This window comes from Scylla paramamosain, chromosome 8 (assembly GCF_035594125.1).
Source record: "Scylla paramamosain isolate STU-SP2022 chromosome 8, ASM3559412v1, whole genome shotgun sequence".
Taxonomy (NCBI): Eukaryota; Metazoa; Arthropoda; class Malacostraca; order Decapoda; family Portunidae; genus Scylla; species Scylla paramamosain.
In genome coordinates, this window is record NC_087158.1 from 23,110,892 (window position 1) to 23,136,039 (window position 25,148).

At 41.6% G+C, this 25,148-nt stretch overlaps 1 protein-coding gene and 1 long non-coding RNA gene across 2 annotated transcripts in view; both read left to right on the forward strand.

Annotated features, from left to right (window-relative positions):
• The first annotated feature begins 1,381 nt into the window (after nt 1-1,381).
• On the forward strand, nt 1,382-8,445 carry LOC135103011 (integrator complex subunit 12-like). Its single transcript, XM_064008851.1, has 7 exons — nt 1,382-1,503; nt 3,357-3,543; nt 3,841-3,951; nt 4,750-4,949; nt 5,662-5,821; nt 6,048-6,240; nt 7,396-8,445. Exons 2-7 carry the CDS (start codon nt 3,385-3,387, stop codon nt 7,590-7,592), a joined length of 1,020 nt encoding a protein of 339 aa, XP_063864921.1. The 5' UTR covers nt 1,382-1,503; nt 3,357-3,384; the 3' UTR covers nt 7,593-8,445.
• A 6,386-nt stretch (nt 8,446-14,831) lies between these two features.
• The window catches only part of LOC135103012 (uncharacterized), a 43,335-nt gene continuing 33,018 nt past the window's right edge, over nt 14,832-25,148 (forward strand). Inside the window, exon 1 of the long non-coding RNA XR_010269885.1 lies at nt 14,832-15,462. This is a non-coding gene — a long non-coding RNA (uncharacterized LOC135103012). The remainder of the gene's footprint in view (nt 15,463-25,148) is intronic.

The window sequence follows — 25,148 nt, forward strand, 5'->3', positions numbered from 1 at the left end:
AGTAACTACAATAAGTATGGAAGTGTGGTGGACTTATTGTATCAACATTCCATACACAGCTGAGGCTTGATTGTGGAATGAAACACATGCAGAGACTGTTACAGTAATTTCCTTAAAATGGCAGGCATTGGACACAGATAAGGCAGTAAGAAAGAGAGAAATACTACTATTTTGTTATCATATTATTTCTCCTTAAAGCAGGTTAATCAAAGACAATTTGATGTGTGGCATATTGAAAGCTTTGTTAGAGCTGCTGATTTTTTTTGGAGGCAAATAATATTGGAAGCTATTTTCTTTCACTATTGTTATTCTCATGTCCTTCAAGAGGGAGGTTTCAAGAAACATCCTTCAATTTTTTATTACCACTTTGAACCCTGTTCGGGAACCGGCATCTCAGTGGGCCTTTTTTTTTTTTTTATTGGATTTTTGTTGCCCTCGGCCAGTGTTCCTCATATATATATATATATATATATATATATATATATATATATATATATATATATATATATATATATATATATATATATATATATATATATATATATATATATATATATATATATATATATATGAATGTTAAGGCACAGGTGATGTAGGAGAATGTAATAAACTTAAAGGAGTTTCATTATACCTCAATGAATAAACTGTCTGCTTCCATTCTGCCTGGTCAAAATCCTTTAATTTTTTCCTTCTAGCGTTGGGAGTTCAGTTTCTGGGTCTCTCCCTGACTTGGGATCACCTTTGTTTCTTGTGTTTTATTGATTCTATCTTCCTTATATTTCCTTTTTGTGTAACAATTATTCCACTGTTGTATATTTTAACCTTAGAAAATATTGACTCAATCTATTTGTCAATTCTGTGAGGCATTATCTGTGAGATTAGCTGTAAGGCAGGAAACTCAACAACCTGAAAGTTTTCCGGCTTTATTAAAACAGCTTGAGTCCTGTGATTTTGTTTGTTTTATTGTTATGTTTGGAAATGTTTTGGGCTGTATGTGTTTGATTGATATAAAACAACATATTAGAGAGAAAGATAAATAAAAATGTTCTTCCTTTAGAACCTTCCATGGAGTGAAAAAATTAGATTAACTTAATAAGAAACTCATATAGGTTTCTCGCAACTTATGAGTGGAAAAGAAAATACTGGATAATACTTAAATAACAACAGTGTTTTCATCTGAGGGCTACGATATGATAAATTAGATTTACGTAGATTCATTTAATTTATTAATTTCACTGCTGATCCCTTCATTGTGTAGATCACGACTTGAACAAGCGTTATATTTTGCGTAGAAATAAACAGTGTCTGAAAATTGACAGTCTAAGGCTATTTCCATAAAACCCGAAATGTTGACTTGAATAATGAAATGCTTAAATTTTTCAATACAATTTATCTTTTTTAGAGGCGTGTCTGAACGCGGCCCCAATGTCGAGGTTGTGACGTCACGTGTAAACAACGCTGGGAGGGGCACTGCAGGAGAGCTGCTCGGGATTGACGTCTTTTGTGAGTACCACCACTTCCTGCACCCCTCTGTATTTGGCCACGTGTAACGTGAATGTCATTTCTGTTAGTGGAAGGTGACAGGTGGTGGCCCGAGGAGAGGTGTGGGGTTTAAATCAAGTCAACACTTATCGCCTCAGACAAGTGGGGGAAGTGGTAAGGGATACGAGCCCAATGTGTGTCCCGCCTGTCATGTTATGTGCTGTGTGACGTGAAGTATATGTTAAGTTTGTATAATGCATAGTAGGCTGTGAACTATATTTTGGTGTTTATTAATAGGTTTGGTGTCAAAAGATGAGGAATGTGTCATGAAGCGCGAAATTTAAATCTCAAACTGATCGTTTCCTTGAACTTTCTTGTTCAAGGAAACGATCAGTTTGTGTTGACATGGCAGTGGTGTGTAAGTCTGGGATTCTTAAGGGGAAAGACCCACACCACCCCAAGATGAGTGGCACTGAATATGGAATGGAGTGGGAATCCTTGTTCAACCAAGTTACCAACATAATTAAAACTTTCTTTGGTGCTCAAATGGCCTCATGGAAGAATTAAGGGAGGCAACTGAAGGTATTTTTTGACATATTTTTGGAATGGACGAAATCAGTTTTTATTGTTCACCACCAATCTCATCGCCTCCTTCACCACCTCTTGCTTCACCACTTCCAACACCACCAAGTACTACCTCATTATGCCATTCTTTACCACCACCTACATCATCAACTGCAGCATCAATTACTTTGCCACTCAAGACATCTCAGCAGCACCGACAACAGGTTTCACAGAGGTGAGAAGCCTGCACCTGACACAACCAACACTCTCTTCAGCATGTTGCTTTCTCAACTACAAATGCTGCTTGAGAGACAGAAGAGCTCATTATGGTTGTGTAGGGATACTCTGACTGTGACAAGGCCTGACGTTGGTGACATCCTCACCTTTGACTGACTAATAGTTTGTTTCATAAAGGGGAACCAGGTGCCTTATCCTTTTACAGTAAGTGAACAAGATATAAACAGTTGAATGTGAAGATTTCATGCCAATCAAATAAGTATAAATGGCAAGACAGATGAAATAGAGAAAAATCTTTAGGAGCCAAAATCTCCAAAAGTTGTTTTCTACAAAAAAGATTTCACAAAATTGACAAAAAGTCTGGCAATGTATTATAAGGTGTCAATGAAAACTACAACTAATGAGCATTTTTTTTGGATTCATCAAATTTTTTGAAATGTAAAAAGAAAATGGGAAAAAGTGAAAATTAATAGTGAAAAATTATACATTTTTCGAAGATAAAAAAAAAAATAAATACAAAATGTGGATATATTAACAAAGTTTCTATGATAATTTTTTCAAAGCAATGAATTAAAAATAAAGTCTGTGAAAAAAAAAAAATATGCTTTGTTTGAGTCTCCCCTACACATTCATTCAAATTTCATGAAATTCACAGAAAATCATATATTTACATCAACAAACAACTTACAAAGATTTCAAAGCCATAGGACATACCATATGCCCAGGAGGTACCATCCCCAGTTGGCCCACACCATGAAATAAAAAGCCATTTAATGCATGCAACTTGCGGATAAATCAGGACACACAATAGCATTGAAGTAAATGGCTCATCTCATATTAATTGGTCATATTGTTCCAGTTGTATTTCTGTGGCCCTTGTTAAAACAGTAATGGCCTAATGTATCTCATAACTCTGACACATTTACTTTCAGGTATGTTCTTTTAGTATACAAATAGTATAATTTATTCCTTTTTAGTAATCCTTGACCATTTCTTTATGTCTGAATAGCCAAAATTACAGATGAACCTAAAATTGTAGCTGATACAGAACTTGTCTCAATGTTCCTGCTCAGGTTGAGTGTAAGGTGAGTGTGTGTGTATATGTGTGCCACCATGGCCAGCCTGGACCTGGACCCAATGTTCCGGAGGGGTCTACGGCTCCTCCACTCCAGAAACCGGGACTCCGTGGAGCAACTCAAGGCCATTGTGGATGAGGCAGTGAGGCAGCGGCAGGGCAAGACAATTCCCCCCATGAGTAAGGTGAGCACATATGTAGTCGGATTGAATGCTTCTGTGATAGATGTTTTGGGACATAGGCTTATGTCAAGCTTGTGTTTGGAACTTGCTGAGACATGTTGTGACTAGTTATTTAAGTTTGATATAGGCTTATGTCAAGCTTGTGTTTGGAACTTGCTGAGACATGTTGTGACTAGTTATTTAAGTTTGAGTGACTCAGAGAGAGCTGTGCCAATCACTGAAAGGTACAAAAGTTGCAGGGGTAGTAGAAAGTGGACACAGTACTGTTCTCTTAAGATGACTGAGTCTGTTCCTCTCCAGGACCCATTCAGTCTGCGGCGAGAATCTCCAATACCACGGTCCAAGCCAGGGAGTCCCATTCCAGTTTCCTTCTCAAAGAGGGAGGAATTCAAGAAAGATATGGAGAGAAAGGTAAGTGCAAATGTGGCATTTTCTATTACTAATCACTGTATGTTTTTACTTTAGTATGTATTCAGATCTGTGTGTGTCAAGTCCTTAAATTCTGGTGAAAAATTTAACTTAAACCTCACTCCCTCAGGGAACATCTTTCAAGGGACTGGCCATGGTAGAAGAGCCTCTATCCCAGTCTATCCAAACATTCTGTTGCTTTTTCAAGTACTTAGCATCTACTAACATCTCTTTCATATGTGCTCCTTTATCTTATCCTTCTATCTGCTAAACAGCACTCTTCTAGGGCCTTAGATTTCACTCATATACACTATCCTTGCAAACTTTTTGCTCTCTATCCATATCATTTCAGTGTCCTCCTTTTCATCCATTCCACCACTTCATAATTCATACTACTTGCACAGCTGTTCGTATCATATCTTACATATTTCATTATGCTCACCCCAAAATCTTATCACCTCCACATGCCCTCATAGAAAACTTGTTTCCATAGCATGCTTTGCTGTGCTCTATTCCATATCCAGGTCTCTGATTAATGTGTCATTGTAGGCAGAAGAGTATTACTTTTGAAGCACCCATTACTTCTGCAGATGAATTTTGCTTTTTCATTATCGTTGCAAATGATTCTTTAACACATTGTCTTTTACACCCCTCTCCTCTTATTTCTCCATCCATCTCACCATGTTTACATAACACTATCCCAAGATGTTTAAATTTCATCTTATAATATGTAATGATAAATTAGATTACAAATAGGCTCCCAGACATGTTTCAACCAAGAACTGTCCTTTCTTGTAACAGATTCGAGATGATGAAATGCTGATGCCCAAGAGGCCTCGGCTGGACTCACCAAGTGCGTTTAAATCCCATACACCTTCACCCACCCCCAGCTTAAAGTCTGAAAGTTCTTCACGCAGCCGTAAATCTGATGAGAGTGACTCAGACACAGATGTAGCAGGGCTGGCAGAGATTATGGATGAAATCAACTGCACTGTTTGCAAGTGAGTTTTTTTACCTACTTTTTACCTAATTCTTGTTATTAAGAAGAGGAATAGAGTGAAAAGAATTGTGCTTGATTGAAAGGTGACTGCAGGTGAGAGGTGATGAGGTGAAAAAATTTTCTGGTGAATAAGAAAATGTTTTGGAAAGAGATGAAGAGAAAGAAGAGTGATTAATGAAGATAACTGATCTGATGTGAGTGCTATAATGCTAAGGAGAAGATCACAAATGTGATCAGTGGATAATATGAAGAGTGCATTTGATGCAAAAGGAATAGCATTAGAGCAAGGAAGCATGATTTGAAAGCTTTTGTGAATGCATAAGTGATGTGGCTTTGAGGATCTCAGTAGGACACTCTCCTACTTTTGGTCTAGTTACTTGGTCAGGTCAAGTGCAGGGAAAGGGACACGTCTGTTATGGTGCAGCAGGAGTAAACTAGCTCTGCTGTCAGATCCTGATGCTACACAGCTGATCTTCCTGCAATGTGGGCAGCAGCAAGATTGGTCCTGTCTTTTGTAGAGGACAAGAGCCAAAGGTGTAAAGAATGTAAGAATGAAAAGCTAAGTACAGTAGAATCATGAGAGGATAAAGTGTTCACTTTGTACGAGCAATGTTCATATTCTGATTTTTGTTAGGAGATGCATTTTGTAATTTTTATTGGAGCCTTTACTTTCATGCTGTTTTATAATCACCTTCATCCATCAATTTGTGCAGGAGCTTTGATGTTTCTCCTCGTAATCGGCTGGTGGAGTGCCAGGAGTGCCATGCCCTGTACCACCAGGAGTGTCACAAGCCACCCGTCACTGACCAGGACGTCAATGACCCACGTCTTGTGTGGTACTGTGCCAAGTGTACCAAGACACTGAAGAAACAGGTACTGAGAACCAGAGTTTTGTGACTTACATCTTTAACAGTATATCTCTTATTACTGTTATTTAGGGAATATACAATATGGTAGTAATCTTTGGGATCTTCCATGCTTTCATACTCAGTTTTGAATCATGTTAGTTGTAACTGTTCCTGTTCTCATTGATGATAATTACTTCTTTTTGGTAAACTATGATATTCTGCAGATTTTCATATGTGATGTTTCTCTCCAGACTGCGATTGTGAGCTCATCAAGCAGCAGTAGCCTAAGTGGGCCACGAGGGGTAGGTGGTGGAGGACTGCCAGGTATTGTGGGAGGGAGCAAGGCATCGCACACCCGCCCTGCCCCCTCACCCACCAAGAACCTTAACCTCCCTCGACCTTCACCTTTTACTAATCTTTCATCTGCTTCAGGCAGAAGCTTAGGTAAGCGAAGAGTATGGAAGTGAAGCATGAAATAGAAGCCAGCCTTTAACAGATGTATGTAATAAATATATTCAAAGAAACACTTCAAAATGCTTCAAACACTTTGTTATGTTTGTCATTACAAGAAAAGCATATTAATGGCATAGGGATTATTAGAGAAACATCCCATTGTTATGACTAAAGTTTTTAGGCAATTTAGTTTTGAGCATATGTAACTAGAATATAAATACAGATGTAAAACAAGAAAAAGAAAAAAAAAAAAAGACAAGTGGATGTCATAGTATCCATAATGTACATATAAGAACATTAATGAATAGTAACCATAATAATATTGTTCATAATAATATTTATAATAATAATAATAATAAATAATAATAATAATAATAATAATAATAATAATAATGATAATAATACTGTAATAACAATAATAACAATAACAACAACAATAAATTTAATTATAATAAGTAATAATAAAAATAGCTGCAGTAAAAGAATATATCTCTGCTAACATAATGATAAATAAGAAGGTTATAAATCAAGGAAATAAGGGGACATCAGTGACAGTAATAGAGTTTTAGGAAGGTATGCCTATGTGGAATTTGTCTTATACACTCAGTAAAATGATAAGTATTTCTTTAGTATTCTTTTAAAGGAGTGGAAGCTGGTAGATTTTTAATGTTTTCTATAATACTATTCTAAGTTTTAGGGCCTTTATATGTTAACTTGTATTAAGGAATCCACAGACGATGTTGGTTACGTGTGGGTAGGCTGTGGAGATGGAAGTGGAAGGGTATTGGTGGAGGTAAGTTGCTTGAACATGTGGGGAGGCAATCTAGATATTTGCGGGAAATACATACTGGCAGTATTTATGTGAATGCACATTAAGCAAACACAGAGAGAGGCAAGTTTGCAATGTGCCAAGGTTTGTTTTACATGTAGGAAATATTACTGGAACAGTTCAGCAGTGGAGGCAGCTAAACTTTTTTTTTTTTTTTCTCACTTGACTGAGTATGCCATTACATTTTTGTCTCATTATGTTCTGATCTGTCAGACATTGACTTGCTTTCTGTTCTTTTAAGTGAGGTCCCATTTAGTGATAAATGATAGAACTTTTCTTTGATGTGCCCTGGTAGTACAGTGAAACTTTGTTTGCAGTGTCCAGCAGCAGCAGCAGTAGCAGCAACAGTAACAATGGGAGCAGCAAGCAGTCCCTTTCTTCATCATCATCTGGCTCAGCATCTTCATCAGCCAAGTCGTCTGTGCCATCAAATTCAATGAAATTTGCTGAGAGAAGGATGCATATGATGAAGAAGAAAGCAGCAGCAAAGATGGCTGAGAAGAGGAAACTGTAAAACAGTACTTAGTAGTGTCATTAGGAAGGCGTGTGTTTGATGCCAGTGCCAGTATTGTCTCCAAAGAATGTGGCATGACTGTTTCCTGTTACTTTATAATGATGCTGGAAATATCTTGCATCTAATGTTTTCCTGCTGCAGTTCTTTTGTGTGTAAAAAAAAATGAATGAAAAAAAAACAAACAAAAAAAACACATACTGTACAATGAAAAACTGCAGGAAAAATTAAACCCTTTGGTCTAAGCATTCCACCCCACACAGTTGTCATAGTTATCACCTTCCCTGCAGGCTATGCTTTCATTACAAGTATATATACTCGTATATGTATATCTTGTAGTCAATATTACCGTATTACAAATATATGTGTGTATGTATATATTTGTGGTATCATAAAAAAAAAAATGGTATCTAAAGAATAATTTCTGAATATTCAAGAAGCAACTTTGAACAAATGTTTTAACAACTTGACAGTCCTAGTTAATATGGAATCTAGATTTTGACAGGTATGGTTAAAATAAACTATTCTGTACAGAACATGCAAGAAATAGTTTTCATTGCTGCAGTGCCAGAATTGACTTCTTGGGCTGTTTTTAAAGCTTGGCTTTTTGTCATTTGTACCTAAGGGAAAGTTTTTAATACAGGTGGGGAAGATATACATTTTATTATCTGCATGAATGCATGAAGTAAAGCCAAGAAAGTTTTGATAGTCATGAATTTAACACTTGTAAGATAGAGATGTGTTTTAATGTATTTGAGGAAAATTATTGATATATACATATCCAAGCAAACAAAGATAGTACATATTTAAAAAAAAAAAATATTGTGTAAAAATTATAGTAAAAGAAAATACTTTGTTAAGTGTTTACTTACTCTTCCATGAAATGAAAACTACATAATCAGGTAACTTGGCTAGAGAGGTAGTCATCATAGCTTGTATTCCATAAATCAGTTTTTCTTACACTTCTTGGAGGCAGTAGACCTTAGCAGAAACCTCTGCACATTAGATGAGACTCTTAAAGATAGACAAAGTAAATAACATTAAACTGCAATGTGCTTCAGAGAGTTTCTGTTGAATCTTTTATTGAACCCACAGGATTAAGTCAAACCCAAGTTAAGAATCATTGTCTTTAGCAGTGAACCTTTACGATTCCAAGTTTTTATTTGTGGTTGTCACTGAAGGGTGAAACTGACTTAGTATTGTTTTTCTTGCTGTTTTATAAAGAAATGAGGGCTTATAAGGATGGGACTAACCTGCAAAAACTAATACTTCAGTTTTAATGAATGCAAAAGATGGTAATTGTGGATTAATGTAAATAAATAAGGTGTTATACAATCTCTTGCATACATGTACGTCGTCTTTAGGCGTAAACAGTGACTACCACCACCGCCACCATCACCATCACACAAGAACGTCATGGCGTGGAGTAAACAACCATTGTAACAGAAAATGTACATAAGTACGCCAACTGAAACAATAACAACAACAACAACAAATAAAAATAGGTAAACAACAACAGCAACAGCAACAACAACAAATAAAAAAAGGTAATCTACAAAGGTAATAATGCACAAGCGCAAAAGTAATGGGTTGTTAATGGTGTGGCGCAAAGGGCATGCGTGCACCAGCCAAGTTTCGCCAAAGCCCCGCCCCCACTGATGATTTTGTACCCGCTGGAGGAGAATCACCACAGGGCAAACTCTTGCACCCACGAATCCTTCACGCGACACCACCATTGAAAGGAGCGAGGATGTGCATACTCATCCCGGAGGCTGAGCAGGCCAGCGGTAGGCAGCAAGGTAATATACTGTACGTGCTGTGTAACGGAGAGTTTTGTGTAGACGGAAGGCAGAATGGTGTAAAGGGACACGGGATGTTTTGGAGGTTCGTGGGGTGGCCTTTTAATGGTCTCACCTTCACTTTGGGTAGGCCACAATAACAATTGCTATTCTAAATTCCTTTTGCCGTGGTGGCTATAGGGTCGGCAGCAAAGAATTTTAGAAACTTGTTTATCTTTACTTGGCAACAGTAGGCTTCTATCCTTCTCTCTGTAACTTCATCTCAAGTTTCCTTTCTGACCGTTCTATTGCTGCTGTGGTAGACGGTCACTGTTCTTCTCCTAAATCTATTAACAGTGGTGTTCCTCAGGGTTCTGTCCTGTCACCCACTCTCTTCTTATTATTCATTAATGATCTTCTAAACCAAACTTCTTGTCCTATCCACTCCTACGCTGATGATACCACCCTGCACTTTTCCACGTCTTTTCATAGACGTCCAACCCTTCAGGAGGTAAACATATCACGCAGGGAAGTCACAGAACGCTTGACTTCTGATCTTTCTAAAATTTCTGATTGGGGCAGAGCAAACTTGGTATTGTTCAATGCCTCAAAAACTCAATTCCTCCATCTATCAACTCGACACAACCTTCCAGACAACTATCCCCTCTTCTTCAATGACACTCAACTGTCCCCCTCTTCTACACTGAACATCCTCGGTCTGTCCTTTACTTATAATCTGAACTGGAAACTTCACATCTCATCTCTAGCTAAAACAGCTTCTATGAAATTAGGTGTTCTGAGATGTCTCCGCCAGTTTTTCTCATCCCTCCCAGCTGCTAACTCTGTACAAGGGCCTTATCCATCCATGTATGGAGTATGCTTCACATGTCTGGGTGGGTTCCACTCATACTGCTCTTCTAGACAGGGTGGAATCAAAAGCTTTTCGTCTCATCAACTCCTCTCCTCTAACTGATTGTCTTCAACCTCTCTCTCACAGCCGCAATGTTGCATATCTAGCTGTCTTCTACCGCTATTTTCATGCTAACTGCTCTTCTGATCTTGCTAACTGCATGCCTCCCCTCCTGCGGCCTCGCCGCACAAGACTTTCTTCTTTCTCTCACCCCTATTCTGTCCACCTCTCTAACGCAAGAGTTAACCAGTATTCTCAATCATTCATCCCTTTCTCTGGTAAACTCTGGAACTCCCTGCCTGCTTCTGTATTTCCACCTTCCTATGACTTGAATTCCTTCAAGAGGGAGGTTTCAAGACACTTATTCATGAATTTTTGACCACTGCTTTGACCCTTTTATGGGACTGGCATTTCAGTGGGCATATTTTTTTATTGGATTTTTGTTGCCCTTGGCCAGTGTCCTTCCTACATAAAAAAAAAAAAAAGGCTTAGGGCAGTGGTTCGACACCGTAACCCTCAAGGCTGGCAGTGCTACTCTTAATTTTGTGGGCATGGGGCTCCTACATTAGGGATGAGTCAGCTATAAGCTGCTGAAATGGGAGCAAATTGTCTCATTGTAAAGAACATCGTATTAGCATTGAAAGATATGAATTTTCGAGTACGATCAGGCTCGTAAGCTGGGGGAGAAGGGTATAGGCGGAAGTTCACTTCTCGGAGCGGAATGCTTCCGTTTGAACAAGCTATTTCGCTACATATTTACTCGTGTTTTTTAAAACGAAATCACGGGAAAATAACTGCATGAGACTTGGTTCACTGCAGCAATTCGGGAATGGAGTACGGGTACACTTCACTGCAAAGTGGCAACCAAGGCACTCCTTTCCCAACCCTCCCTGCCCGCCATGGAGACTCCATCCCTCCCCCACTTCTCAAAACCTTAATTCACTTCAGTTATATTTAGTCGAGTCTAATTTCGAGAATTACATTTGCTCACATGCAATAATTACGAGCCAGCAAGTCCCAGAAACCTGAGGTCTGTAACTCGCCCCGAATGGGGCGGCTGCCCTCTGCGTCAGGTCGCTGCCAAGTGGTTGTACACTGCAATCAACAATGCTCAGCGGCAGCCTGATCCTTAGTACAATTTCCTTTTCTTGTTAGCATCCCTTATTTTTTTTCATCGTATATCATGACTTTCCTGTACGTATATCATGATTTCCCTGTACGTACATCATGACTTTCATGTACAACTTTTCTTATTAGCATTATGTTCATTTTGCCTCGTTTAATCACGTCTTTCCTTTATTCAATTTGATTAGGTCTCGTAGTTTCTTTCTTCAGTTTCCTTCACACTGGGGTGGCGGCCGCAGCTTTGCACAACCCTGGCGACCCCTCTCGTCTGTGTGAATGCAAAGCTTTTGAAATCTTACCGCTCTTTTAACTCTGAGCACACCTTGACCTTAATATAATGTAAAAGTCTCACGTGTATTTCTTTGTCACAAAGAAGAGAGAGAGAGAGAGAGAGAGAGAGAGAGAGAGAGAGAGAGAGAGAGAGAGAGAGAGAGAGAGAGAGAGAGAGAGAGAGAGAGAGAATGCACGAAGTTATGACGGCAGACGGTCACAAGAATATTGGTAAAAAAAAAAGAAAGAATTATGTTTTGTGCATTTTTTTTCCTGTATACATTTTATATCATACTTTTGGAGCCTCTCTTTGAAGAATAGGTACTCGTGTAGTAAGTAGAGAATACTCGCACGTACATGATATGCATAAGGAGACACAAAAAAGGCATCCATAGGTGGTATATACTCTTTGCTACATCGTAAATCTCACGTCCTCTCTTGCCACGCACCGCCACCTGTCCACTCCTGCTCCGTTCATTGGTTTGACTTAAGGCGCCGCAACATCGTGGTCGTGTGGCGCCATCATCAATACCAACATCGAAATAACAATATATAACGCCGTTTTTATTGTCTCTGAGATTTGTGGTTTAATGGAATGAATGATTTCACTTTGCTCCTGAATTTATGGGTTGATTTCTTGTATGTGACGCAAGAGTTCGTTTGATATTGTTATTGCTAGGTCTCTCTCTCTCTCTCTCTCTCTCTCTCTCTTACTTTACACATATTTATAGACAATTTCAAATTTTTGTTTTATATTATCAGGTTATGCCGTAATTTTCAAATAAAATTATCTTTTTTTCTACTACTACTACTACTACTACTACTACTACTACTACTACTACTACTACTACTACTACTACTACTACTACTACTACTACTACTACCACTACTACTACTATTACTACTACTACTACTACTACTACTACTACTACTACTACTACTACTACTACTACTACTACTACTACTACTACTACGCTCGCGCGCGCGCACACACACACACACACACACACACACACACACACACACACACACACACACACACACACACACACACACACACACACACACACACACACACACATACACACATCCCAGGAAACACGGAAGGAACCCATTACGAGGATTGGTCGTGCTTCCCTTCCCTCCTGTGCTTGTAGGGTACATTCGGGCTTTTCTGGGTTCGGGGAGGGCGTGAGGTTTCCTTCCTGCATTGGCCGGCAGCTTCACCCACTTCTTGGGACTCGGGCAAAGGTGCTAAGCGGGCGGCATCTTGTGATCCTAACGTTGATGTGCAAATATCAGTCAGTTATGTTTTTTTTTTTCTTCGCTGATTATGTTTGCGATTATTGATCTTTGTTCGTCTCTCTCTCTCTCTCTTTCTCTCTCTCTCTCTCCCCCTCTCTCTCTCTCTCTCTCTCTCTCTCTCTCTCTCAGTATCGTATTTTTTGTCATCAGCAACATCGTTTCCATCATTCCTTTGGACAAATTCCACACAATCAAAAACGGATCAGAAGTGTTGGGGACTGGGAGTGGGTGCCTTGCGGGAGTCTACTGAGGTCATAAGATACGCTGTTCATCATCTGCTGGTTCTATGTCCTTTATTTTCGTCACATATTAAAGATTAACTCCCTCAATAAAATAATCACTGGAAAGAAGAATTATTTTCTAAGTGTAACTTTATTAGCTGTGCACTCTATGCAGAAGGTAGAATGCATTCTGCGATTTACGAAGGAATTAATGACGGGAGGGAAGGATGGAGGGGACCGGAGACCGCTGTTGCTCCTATTGTTTCTTTTTTTTCCATCAGGTCAGGTATTCTGGCATCTTGGTTACTTCTAATAGGACGTAATGGGGTTATTGTGATTTTTAAATGTGTTTTTCTGAATATGAGTGCAGGTATAAAAGAAGAAAGAGTGGCAAGCGCAGAGAAGGTTGGTGCTCTAGTTCGTCAAGGATTTTACACCATCAAAAGGAAAAACACCCATGAGAACCTGACTAATAACCTCAGTGGCCGTTGAAAATTGTTTATATTAGAACAAAATGCGGTTGAAAATACGGGCGTATCTGTGACGCTATCCAGTATTTACATTGTTGAAGAATTTGCACTCAGAAATTATTAATTCTGTTAAATTATGAAGCGTGTATAAAAGAATTTACTAATGTAATGGTGAAATATAAATGAACAGAGGAGAAAACATCTTTGTATGGGATTGATGTCACATGAGCACGCGATGGTTTGTATCAAGTAGGACCAGCTGTCGGAAAGATCAATGAAACCGAGACACCAAACTTAGATTCCGTCTGCTTTTTTAAGACATCTCGTGAATGAACGAAAGCTTTGTTAGTTTGATTGAATTCTTGAAATTGGCCTTACACACACACACACACACACACACACACACACACACACACACACACACACACACACACACACACACACACACACACACACACACACACACACACACACACACACACACACACACACACACACACACACACACACACACACACACACACACACACACACACACACACACTGCAGAATAAAAAAAAAATCAGGTCGAATGTAATCAGAAAACATTGGATAAAGATAGTTGTACAGTTGCTTGTGACAATTCATTCACGCATCAGTGATTTATCCCTGTGAATTTTTGGGAGATCCAGAGAAAAACCTCGTACAGAAGGCATTGTTGTGTTTACCTTTCTCCATTGTACGAGTAATACCACGAGTTTTGATAACATCGGAAGTATGCATGCGCTTAACTTCCAGGAGGAGGAAAGAATGTTCATATTCGTTGTCCTTTGAGGTGCTCGACCGTGGTCCGCTCCACACACAGCCGCCCAGCGAGGGGGACCCAACTGACGCAGGAAAGCTGAAAAGTTAGACCAAGTTTTGCTCATGTTTGCACGAGAGAAAATCTTTATAAGTTTAACACATTCCGGACTCTTACTTTTTACCCCCACAAGGGTTATATCTGCCTGCCGGCGTGTTTTGAGACTTGAGAGGGCAATACATCGAATCCTTTGACCGTAACCATGAAACAAAAGAGCATCATTGCATTTCAGAAGAAGAGCGATACTAACTTATGATGAATACAGTTATAAATATAGTGAAGAAGGAATAAGAACATAAAAACATAAGAAAATAAGGTGATAGTCTGAATAGCCTGAAGTGAATAACCTTTATTGGCTGGGGTGACGGAAAAGACCAGACTCTCCGCTAGGTAACATTCTCATTCGCAATGGTTATGAAAGAGCACCATAATTTGCCATACAGGTAGACGTGAGGGCAGTGGCGCGGGCTGCCTTGAATGAACCAGCTGAATAACTCCTCGTTCTGGAGATGATGTATTCTTTTCAGTGTCTAATTAACAACAACCGTTCATGTCCTCTTTAAATACATCAGAGACCTTTTCCTGTATTCACGCTGCTGCAATGAAAGCTTAGTGATTCTTGGTACGCTTAATTACCTCCGGGAAGATTATGAGGCGCGGGGAGGGAAGGTGAGGCGGGCAGGGAGGGGCAGAGGGGAAAGTAGGGTAGACTCGCAGTGGTGGTGGCGGTGGCGGCGGTGGTGGCAGTGGGCCGGCCAAGGGCTCAGTGTGTGTGGGAACGGTTCTGGGTACGGGCAGGCGGGCGGGTTGGCTTCTCCTGGCGGCGGTGGTGTCAGCTGTGGTAGTGGTGGTGGTGGTGGTGATGGTGGTAGTGTCCCAGTCTCGGTGGTAGTGGTTGAGGTGGAAGGCGAGCTGGCTACATCTACACCGTCGTGCCTCTGCCTTTCTTCCAGGTACATATATATACATAAGGATATGTAATATGGCCTGAGGACAAGTGGCCCCGGATGTGTCTGTGTGCACGAGTGAAGTAATCTGGTGAGGGGAAGTTCAGTCATTGCTGCGAAAAAGATTTGTTGCAACTGTGCGAGGAAGTAGTGTAGAACTTGCTTAAATAATTAACACCTCAGTGACCAAACTGATTCCCTCTTTGGAACTTGGCAAGCGAACGATTGCAGCGAGGAGAAGGAAGAATATGTGCAGGAAAAAAAGTTTCACTCTTGGGATTGTTCACACACACACACACGATATTCATCATTAAAATGCCTCTACGTGTAACATTTCCTGTTGGAAAATGTTCCACTTATCTCCGCTGCCAGCCTCGCAATGAGCGGTTTTGTAATGCACGGTTCTCTTAGCTGTCAGTAAGAGAAAAAAGTATAACCTGAACGTTTGCCAAGGTAGCAGCGAAAGGCGGGCAGGTCACTGCGAGGCCTGTCCGTCCTCCCTCCGCCCTCCTTCCACACCTCCCTCAGCCACACTCATCCTCAGGGAGAGGAAGGAACCGTGCCGTGGTGTTGCTTGGGTGCCCGCTGCTACACGTCTGGTGCAGCTCACCTGGTAATGCTAAAGTAAATGATGGTGTCAGAAATACCCTTGCCAGAGGATGTTAAGGAGTTATAATTATGTCCCAGGAATGTCAAACTCTCGCACACCTAGCCATCACAGTCATCATGTTGGACATCGGGGCTGTTGGAAGTACTTGATAAAAGGAGGCAGTGCTATATTGTGTTTTCGCTAAACTCAGTATATTTTTAGGTTGTAGGCGCTCGCGCGCGTTAAGTGGAACAGTCTCTCGGGAGTCTCCACTAGCACACTCTGCTACATTTAGAAAACAGCAAGGCCTCGGGTGGTCCCGCCGCATGCTTCTCTATAATGAATATCGCTGTGATGGATGTGGCACCTGTGGAGCGTGCGGTGGAGCGAAAATAGTAGCTGTGCATAATGGCACTGCTTATATATACACCCGTGATTGTTTGGGACACTGACTCATGTCTCTCGGGATGGCCTCGGGCGTAACCATGTGGGACGCCTTGTGGGAAACGTGAACACTTGGGGTATAATTATCAGGTCAGTGTGTAAGGAAACGCGTCACGTGGCACGCAAGTGGTGGTGTGGCGGGGAGCGAGGGGCACCGCGAGAGGCACCGTTTCGCTGCCCCCTCCCTAAGCAACTCCTCTGCCCTCTCCCTCCAACAAGGCAGCACCGCCAATCTTTTTGGTTTCATAAGGTTTATTAGCCATTTGTGTGTAGCAGTGTGCGGCCACTAGAGAAATGTTTATGCTTTCTCCGATGTCAAGGAGCCACTACTCTTGATGTCTTACGGGTCCGAAGGCTTCACGGCTCAAAATGAAATGTTGCGTCCCTCTACCCCCTTGTCTTCCCCGAGCCGCTGAGCTGGTTCCGGCTGTCCTCGCCTCGTCAGTGGGGTAAATGTTTACGTGGACTGTTTGTGGCAAGTTAGGGGCGTGTTGATCACCTTACCTCCACCTTTCCTCGTGTTTCGTCCAGGTGTGTGTCAGGTGGGAATGTGGTAGGCGCTGTCAGCGGTGGTGGTGGTGGTGGTGGTAGTGGTGGTGGTGGTGGTGGTGATGATGATGATGATGATGATGAAGAGGAGGACTAGGAGGAAGATAGACGCATAACTGCCATCAAGATTTGCCAGCCTGCGAAATATCTAAAAAAAAAAAAAAAAAAAAAAGTCGGAAAAAAATGTCACCTTGTATAGAGGTCCGTCCTTGTAATGGATGCTCTTTGGGGCGGTTCAGCCCCTGCCAGGTGATCGAGAATAACAGGGGTCTTCGAACTGTGATGCCAAACTCTCACAGGTGTGTGTGTGTGTGTGTGTGTGTGTGTGTGTGTGTGTGTGTGTGTGTGTGTGTGTCACGGTGTTGGGTCGCACGGATCTCCCGGCACGTGAGAGGCTCGTCATGGCACGGCACAGCCACGCGTCCCTTGGCCCCGAGTGACCAACGCCGAGAGACTGCGCCCTGCGTCTCACTCACGCGGCCGACACCTGAGCCCAGTGATAGCTCCCCGCTCTTGGCGCCGCCGTGACCAACACACACCCTTCATGTAACCCGGTAGGTTTGTTTACTATCATAATGGAGCGATGATGTAAAGTAAGAATTCGCTTCGTGAAGAAAATGCCTATTACAGCTGCTGGCCGTCTCATTAAATCACTTGGTAGGTAATTCCGCTGCATCTGCTGTCCTTGTGAGTCTCGTGTTCAAAGTTCCCGGCGAGGCAGCCGCTGGGGATCAGTCTGCCTCGTTAACAAATGAATGCTGGAGTAGTTCGGTTTCAAGTTCCACACTTTTCCTCGCTGCAAATTAATGAGAGAAGACTCGCGGTCACACGGGAAGACTTAAATCTCCATGCTGTGTTTGGGACAGAAACTTTGGGTAGGATTATGCTGTTCTTAAAGCCGAGGAGTGTTGCCTTTCACAATGAGCGGTTGTTGTGTTGATGTGGGGCGAAGACAGCTGGGTGCCAGTAGATATTCCTGGGAGAAGGATGTTTGTGTCGTCAGAACCAATTGTGAATATTTTCGTAGAGATGTTAATGAAGTGTTGACATTTGCAGATGAACACTTTTTGTATTTGTCCGAAGTGAAGGGAGCTTTGTTCCAGTATGGATGGGAGGGGGAGGGGGGCGGTGAATCATGCATGGGAAAGGAGAGAGAGAGGAAGTGTATGACCCATCAGGGTATTAAACATGACATGATGGCACCGACAGACACATTCCCTGCCCTCTTCGGCGTGGGAATGGTAGTCGTTTCCTCAAAGGTTTTCGTGGAAAGTAATTGAGCTAATGTGAAGGACTGCGCACCACTCTTGAGGGGTGATGACCTTGATGTGCTAGTAATAGGAGAAAGGAGGGACGGGCTGCGGAGATACGAGTACGGGGTAAAGAGGAAGAAGTGATGAGTGGGTAGGAAGGGAAGGAGGAGTTGGAAAGGTAGGATGATAATCTACTCATTCTAATGGACATAACGAACTGTCAGAAATTGTAAATCTGATAATTCTGATAATAACAGCCTTCAGCCTCATCGGTCTCATACACATACACACACACCACACACACACACACACACACACACACACACACACACACACACACACACACACACACATTTATGTAAGTATTTTAACTGGGTACTTAAAGTCTTACCATACAATCACATCTCCCATCAAAAGAATATATATTTCTTTATTCTAAAATACTAGATTCCCCTGCGGTGTGTCGACGGCTACTGTCCTGTAACTGATTCATTCCTCACACGTAGAAGACACATGAAGACTTAAAGTGTATTTACGCATTTCAGTCTTCGATGATAAAATAATTATCTTTGGGAAGCTACATAAAAGGAAACGTTAGTGTATTTCGGAAAACAGCAACAACAACAATCACATATAAATAAGAAGCTTCTGCTATTTCAGATGTTGACGGAAGAAGGCACGTTTTTTATTCTTGTACAGCAGGAGGCACCACTTACGCAACTGCAACTGGCTCATGACATTCATAATTTCATGTAGATTGTTACCAATTGCGACGCTGCTGAGTACATGAACTTCCCTCTCAGTAACACTCAACCACACAAACAAACACGCGTACAATATACATACAAACTATAACACACACACACACACACACACACACACACACACACACACACACACACACACACACAGAGGCTCTTTTGTATCACTTGGCAAGGCGGTGTAGTATGTACGTATGTGCATGTCCTTACATCATGTTGCTATTTTCATCTTCCTCCGCTGTCTTCACGAGCGTCGGTGGGTCGGGCGCGTTTCCTGGGAGGCGCTGCTTTGATTCTCCTCCGTGGCGTTCCTTTTAGCCTCTCGGTGGTACTTTTCCCCTCCCCGAGTACTGCTGAAGGGGCCCGCCGGGACTCTTCTAGCGGGAGTTAGTTAGTGGGTTAATTGGGGCTGCAGCAACGGGCCAGTGATGAACGGTGTGGGTCGAGTCCGGGAGGGGATGTATGTGTGAGTGTTTTTGGGTTCTGTGGCAATTGTATGTGTGTGTGTGTGGGGGGGGGAGATGCGTGTCATAATGTATGAAGTGCTCTGTTATGTGATGGCGATAATAAAAATGATAATAATAATAATAATAATAATAATAATAATAATAATAATAATAATAATAATAATAATAGTAATAATAATAATAATAATAATAATAATAATAATAATAATAGCGGCTGTGGTGATTGTCTTAATAATAATAATAATAGTAATAATAATAATAATAATAATAATAGTAATAATGATAAATAATAACAGTGATAATAATAATTATAAATGGTTTGCTTTAAAATATTGAATTAGCTTGACAATATACATGTTAATTTTATAAAATAACTGTGTGTGTGTGTGTGTGTGTGTGTGTGTGTGTGTGTGTGTGTGTGTGATAGGTGGTAACACAATTGCAATTATTTTTGTCATCTCTTTCCTCTCTCACAAATCATCAGCACTTTATTGGTTAACATTTCATATGTATCATATTTTCTCCGCTTCTCGTAGCTCCGCCAGCCCCGGATTATCCAGTTCATCGGAGCGTGTTCCTCTAGGGGCAAATAATCATTGTTTTATTTTTCCTTTTTTCATGATTTTGAGTTCTCTCCCCTCGTTGCTTGCGGCGGTACATGTGGGGCAGGGCAAAGCAGTGTGGGGCGGGGCGGGGCGGGGCGGGGCAGAAAGGAAAGCAGGGAGGGGAAAGATGATCGGAAATACTGTCATTAATTTATTGCTATTAGTTTTATTCTAGTCGTCTGTATTCTGTAACATACGACATGGCATACTCTGCTGAAGCCAAGCCCTCCGGTGGAAAAAAAGTATACACTTTTAATAAATATATTGCTGCACTATAAGTTACGTCAGACAAAATGGCGGAAAAATGGAATGAGTTACGTAGTGCATATACAATAGTAAGACTAAGTTATCGCGAATTAGCTTATCGATAATAATGTATTACTGCAGATACAAGTGTACAGGTTACGGTAGATTGTCTGACATAACAGCACTGTGCTGTTATGTCCTCTCATTGTACAATGTTAGAAATCTCAGAGTGGTGGATGAATGGAATAGACTCAGTAATCAAGTTGTTAGTACTGAGTCATAAGGGAACTTTAACAGAAGATTAGACAAATTTATGGATGAGGATGATAGATGGAAACAGGTAGGTAAGTTTCACGTGTAGACCTGACGACTTCTTGCAGCTCCCCTTATTTTCTTGTATTCTTATGTAATGTATTCGTTTGGTTATTGAAAGTAAAAAGACATGATATAAAGTGATAATAGTGGTGGTGGTGGACGTTATTATTTTTTTCTGCTCGTGTTTCTAATGCGTGTCTTTATTACGCTGTGGAGAATTTTCCTTACTTTAGATCCATCACACAATACTCTTTTGAAAGTATGGTACAGTATTGTGGACGAATCAAATTAATGTTGCTCCCTCTTGTGTTGCGAGTGTGTTGTACTACACTGTAAACATTATTCTGGCGTATAAAAGAATTCTTAAACACAAATACATATATAGTAAAGAACAAAACAAACAAAAAACGTGGTGAAATTTTAATATATTCGTAGTTTTGAAATGAGGAAGGATGAGAGAGGAAAGAGGGATGGGCAGATAGAGAGAGAGAGAGAGAGAGAGAGAGAGAGAGAGAGAGAGAGAGAGAGAGAGAGAGAGAGAGGATTTGGATTATATTTTCTACTCAGTGGCTCCATCTGGCTCACTCGTTCTGTAACCTAACCTGCGGCGAGGCGGTGGCGAGGACTGGTGATGGGTGAGGAGTGGGCGAGAGGATGAAATGAGCAAGTGGATAGGTAGGAGGAATAGAAGGAGAGACGAGAGCCTGCGATAGAGAGGAAGAAGGGGTGAGGGAGTAAGCTACATGTATGTGATAGTGTCTTGAAATCTCAAACGCAAAATCTCGACGAAGTTTTGCGAATCCACAGCTTTTCTCATGTCATTTCATGGTGTACTCTTAAATCGTCCATATTTTCTTTTACTTATACTGCATCTAACAGGGTATAGTGGCAATTACTGGCATTTTCAAAGGTGAATGCTTGAATCTAGTGATAGCTCAACACTAATACTCCCTCATTAATGCTAAAAAACATCCTTGAGAACTCGACTCATCTCTGTGGCCTTTTGAAAGATGAGAGAAGACATCGTTCAAGTAAATAAGCCAATGAATAGAAGGGCAGGCAGGAGGAGAGGTAACTGGGATGAACTAAGGATGTTTGGGTCTCGATGAGGGGCCGTGTATGGGTAGGAAAGAGTAGGACTTGGAAGGCGTGACGAGAAGAGGCAACTGGGATGTAGGAGTGTAGGGGGCCTGAATGTAGGGGCGATACATGACTATGGAAGAGAAAGGAACGGAAGGTTTGAGAATGAGATTGATGTAGGAGTGTATTGGTCTGAATGTAGGGGACGTATATGGCTAGGAACGAGAAAGGGATGGAAGGTTTGAGAAGGAGAGGGATGTAGGAGTGTAAAGAGCTGAATGTAGGGGCGGTGTATGGCTAGGAGAGAGGAAGGCAGGGCTCGAGGGCGGCCGAGGTAGATTATCGGCAGAACCGTGAGGGGAAAAATGGAATGATGGTGAAGTGATATGGAAAATCTGATAGTGCGAGTGACGAAATAGTTTTGACTTTTCAATCTTTTCCTCTTCACTCCTAGTACCCTCTCCTCCCCCTCCCTCCCCTCCCTCCTGTCTCCCCTTCCTCCTCTACCTCCCGCTACAGAAAAAAAAGTAAAAAAAAAAAGGAGAGAGAGAGAGAGAGAGAGAGAGAGAGAGAGAGAGAGAGAGAGAGAGAGAGAGAGAGAGAGAGAGAGAGAGAGAGAGAGAGAGAGAGCGTATGAAATCTGTAATAAATGTATAATATTTTTACGTCTGACAGCACGAGTTTATTGATCTTTTTATTGCGCTGTACGTTGTGATTTTGTTCATTTTTTACTCTAACAAAAGTAATAAAACTAATAACGTCCAATAGAGACCTGGGAGAGAGAGAGAGAGAGAGAGAGAGAGAGAGAGAGAGAGAGAGAGAGAGAGAGAGAGAGAGAGAGAGAGCAAAATAGAAAGTGATACGAGTAATACATTTGAAACGCCACACAGGAGAGCAAAGAGAGAGAGAGAGAGAGAGAGAGAGAGAGAGAGAGAGAGAGAGAGAGAGAGAGAGAGAGAGAGAGAGAGAGAGAGAGAGAGAGAGAGAGAATAGAAGAGAAAGCGGATACAAATAATATTAAATAACAACAAATTTTTATTCCCTAACTATAATTTCTATCTAATTACACTACACTGATTACAATATGAGAGAGAGAGAGAGAGAGAGAGAGAGAGAGAGAGAGAGAGAGAGAGAGAGAGAGAGAGAGAGAGAGAGAGAGAGAGAGGTATCAGTCAGGCAGGTGTAGTGTACATGGGTAGCTGCTGAGTGGATGAACCTGCGTGGGAATAGTACTTTCAGGTAGATCACGTGAAAATAGCTCCATAAACACACACCTGGTGGAGTTAGTGGAGCGTGAGGGGCGTGGGCAGGTGTGGAGGCTCTGGTGGTTGGGGCGGAGCGGACTTTGGGCGGGAGGAAGAGGAGGAAGAGGAAGAGGAGGATGCTGCTGCTCTCCAGAACTAACACCGCGAATGATAGGAAGGAAAAACATGCTTGGTTGTCTTGACTTTACGTGGAGGCGATGAAGAGATCCGTTTTCTGTGAGGGAAGGAGTATGTGGCGGGGTGGTGGAGTGGTGTGGTGGGGTGGTGGAGTGGTGTGTTGGAGGGGTGGTGTTGTTTCACGGTAGCGGCTGATAAAGAGTACTGTTTTCCTCTCTTGGCACCGGTGTTAGGTGAGAATATGCACCACTTTTATTATTGCTACTGCTGCGACTACTACTGCTACTGCTGCTACTACTACTACTACTATCTCTTCATCTTATTTCCGTCTTGTCATCTATTTTTTTTATCGTCTTATTTCTAGTTTTCCTCTTTTTCGACATCTTTATGTGATATTTTCATATTTTTCCTATTTACTTGTTATTAGTGTTTACCTGTATATACCCTTCTCCTGCTTTATCAATTACTGATTTTGCATCTTCGTTCCTCCTCTTCCCACAACGTTCTCGTTTTCTTCTCTTATCAACCTGTTCTTTATCTTTTCACATACCTTATTCATAGTTTTATCTGTTTTTTCCTTTGTCTTTCCTGTAACTTTATCTTTTTTAATCTTTCCCATTTATGTACCTCTTTTAAGCCATACTCGTATCATTCACTTATCCTCCAATATTATCGTTTCATCACTCACTTTCCTTATATTATCTTCTATTATCGTACTCTCTCTCATTTTCCTTCCCCCACGCACTGCTCAGGACAATCTCCAGGACGCGGTCTCTCACACCTGTGGCCGAGGGCTGGGTGAGGCCGCTCCTGGCACCACCGGCCTCTCCACATTCTTGGCACCTCCACCCCACTCGCCTCCAACCCCCTCACGCCGCCCCCACCACTGTCCAGCCTTCGTGCGTCCTTCCCCTATCACCCACCAACTTGTATTTTCCAGGCTACATTCCATCTTCACTCCTCCTCCACCTCAGTATTCTTCATTCATCTCCTGCCCTCCACTTCAGTCTGACCACGGGGAAGTAAATTGGCCACGACTGAGTTGGGAAGTTCACGCACTAATGTTATGTAAGTGGTAATGGTGATGATAGTGGTGGTGGTGGACGTCATTATTTTTCTCTGCTCGTGTTTCTAATGTGTGTTTATCATGGGGTGTGTTGCGCACTAATTTGAGGTTTAATGTTCCTTTCTCTCTCTCTCTCTCTCTCTCTCTCTCTCTCTCTCTCTCTCTCTCTCTCTCTCTCTCTGTGTGTGTGTGTGTGTGTGTGTGTGTCTGTCTGTCTGTCTGTCTGTCTGTCTGTCTGTCTGTCTGTCTGTCTGTCTGTCTGTCTGTCTGTCTGTCTGTCTGTCTGTCTGTCTGTCTGTCTGTCTGTCTGTCTGTCTGTCTCTCTCTCTCTCTCTCTCTCTCTCTCTCTCTCTCTCTCTCTCTCTCTCTCTCTCTCTCTCTCTCTCTCTCTCTCTCTCTCTCTCTCTCTCTCTCTCTCTCCTTTTCCTTGTATGAAGAATGCTAATTTTTTTTTCTTCACATCAGTCACACTTCTTACTCAGTTTAGTCACGTAGTGTATGATTCTTCATTTTTTTTTTATGTATCTTGCATGTTTTCATTTTTTAGTACGCATATTTATCTCCTTGACAGAATGCTAATCATACTACAATTTTTTTTTCTTTCCCTACGGAGTCTATTCTGTGATCAAGACCGGGATGTTTATTTACCCCTGTCACTCCTGTCTCTCTCTCCCTTCTGCTGCTCCCTCCTCCTTCCTCCCCCTCACCATCACGACCACATGCCCTCACCCCCTCCTTTTCTCTTTCACTGCTGTCCCTATCCAGCTCCCTAACCATCTCCCCTTCATAGATAACGTTCCTTCACATCTTCCCTTCCTCCATCTCGCTGCCCTATCCAACCACCTCTTCCGCCTTCAAATATTCAGCACTTCCTCAATCCTCTGCTGAGTTGTCAAGACCATTTTATACATTTCACGCACTGTGGTTTATTTTTT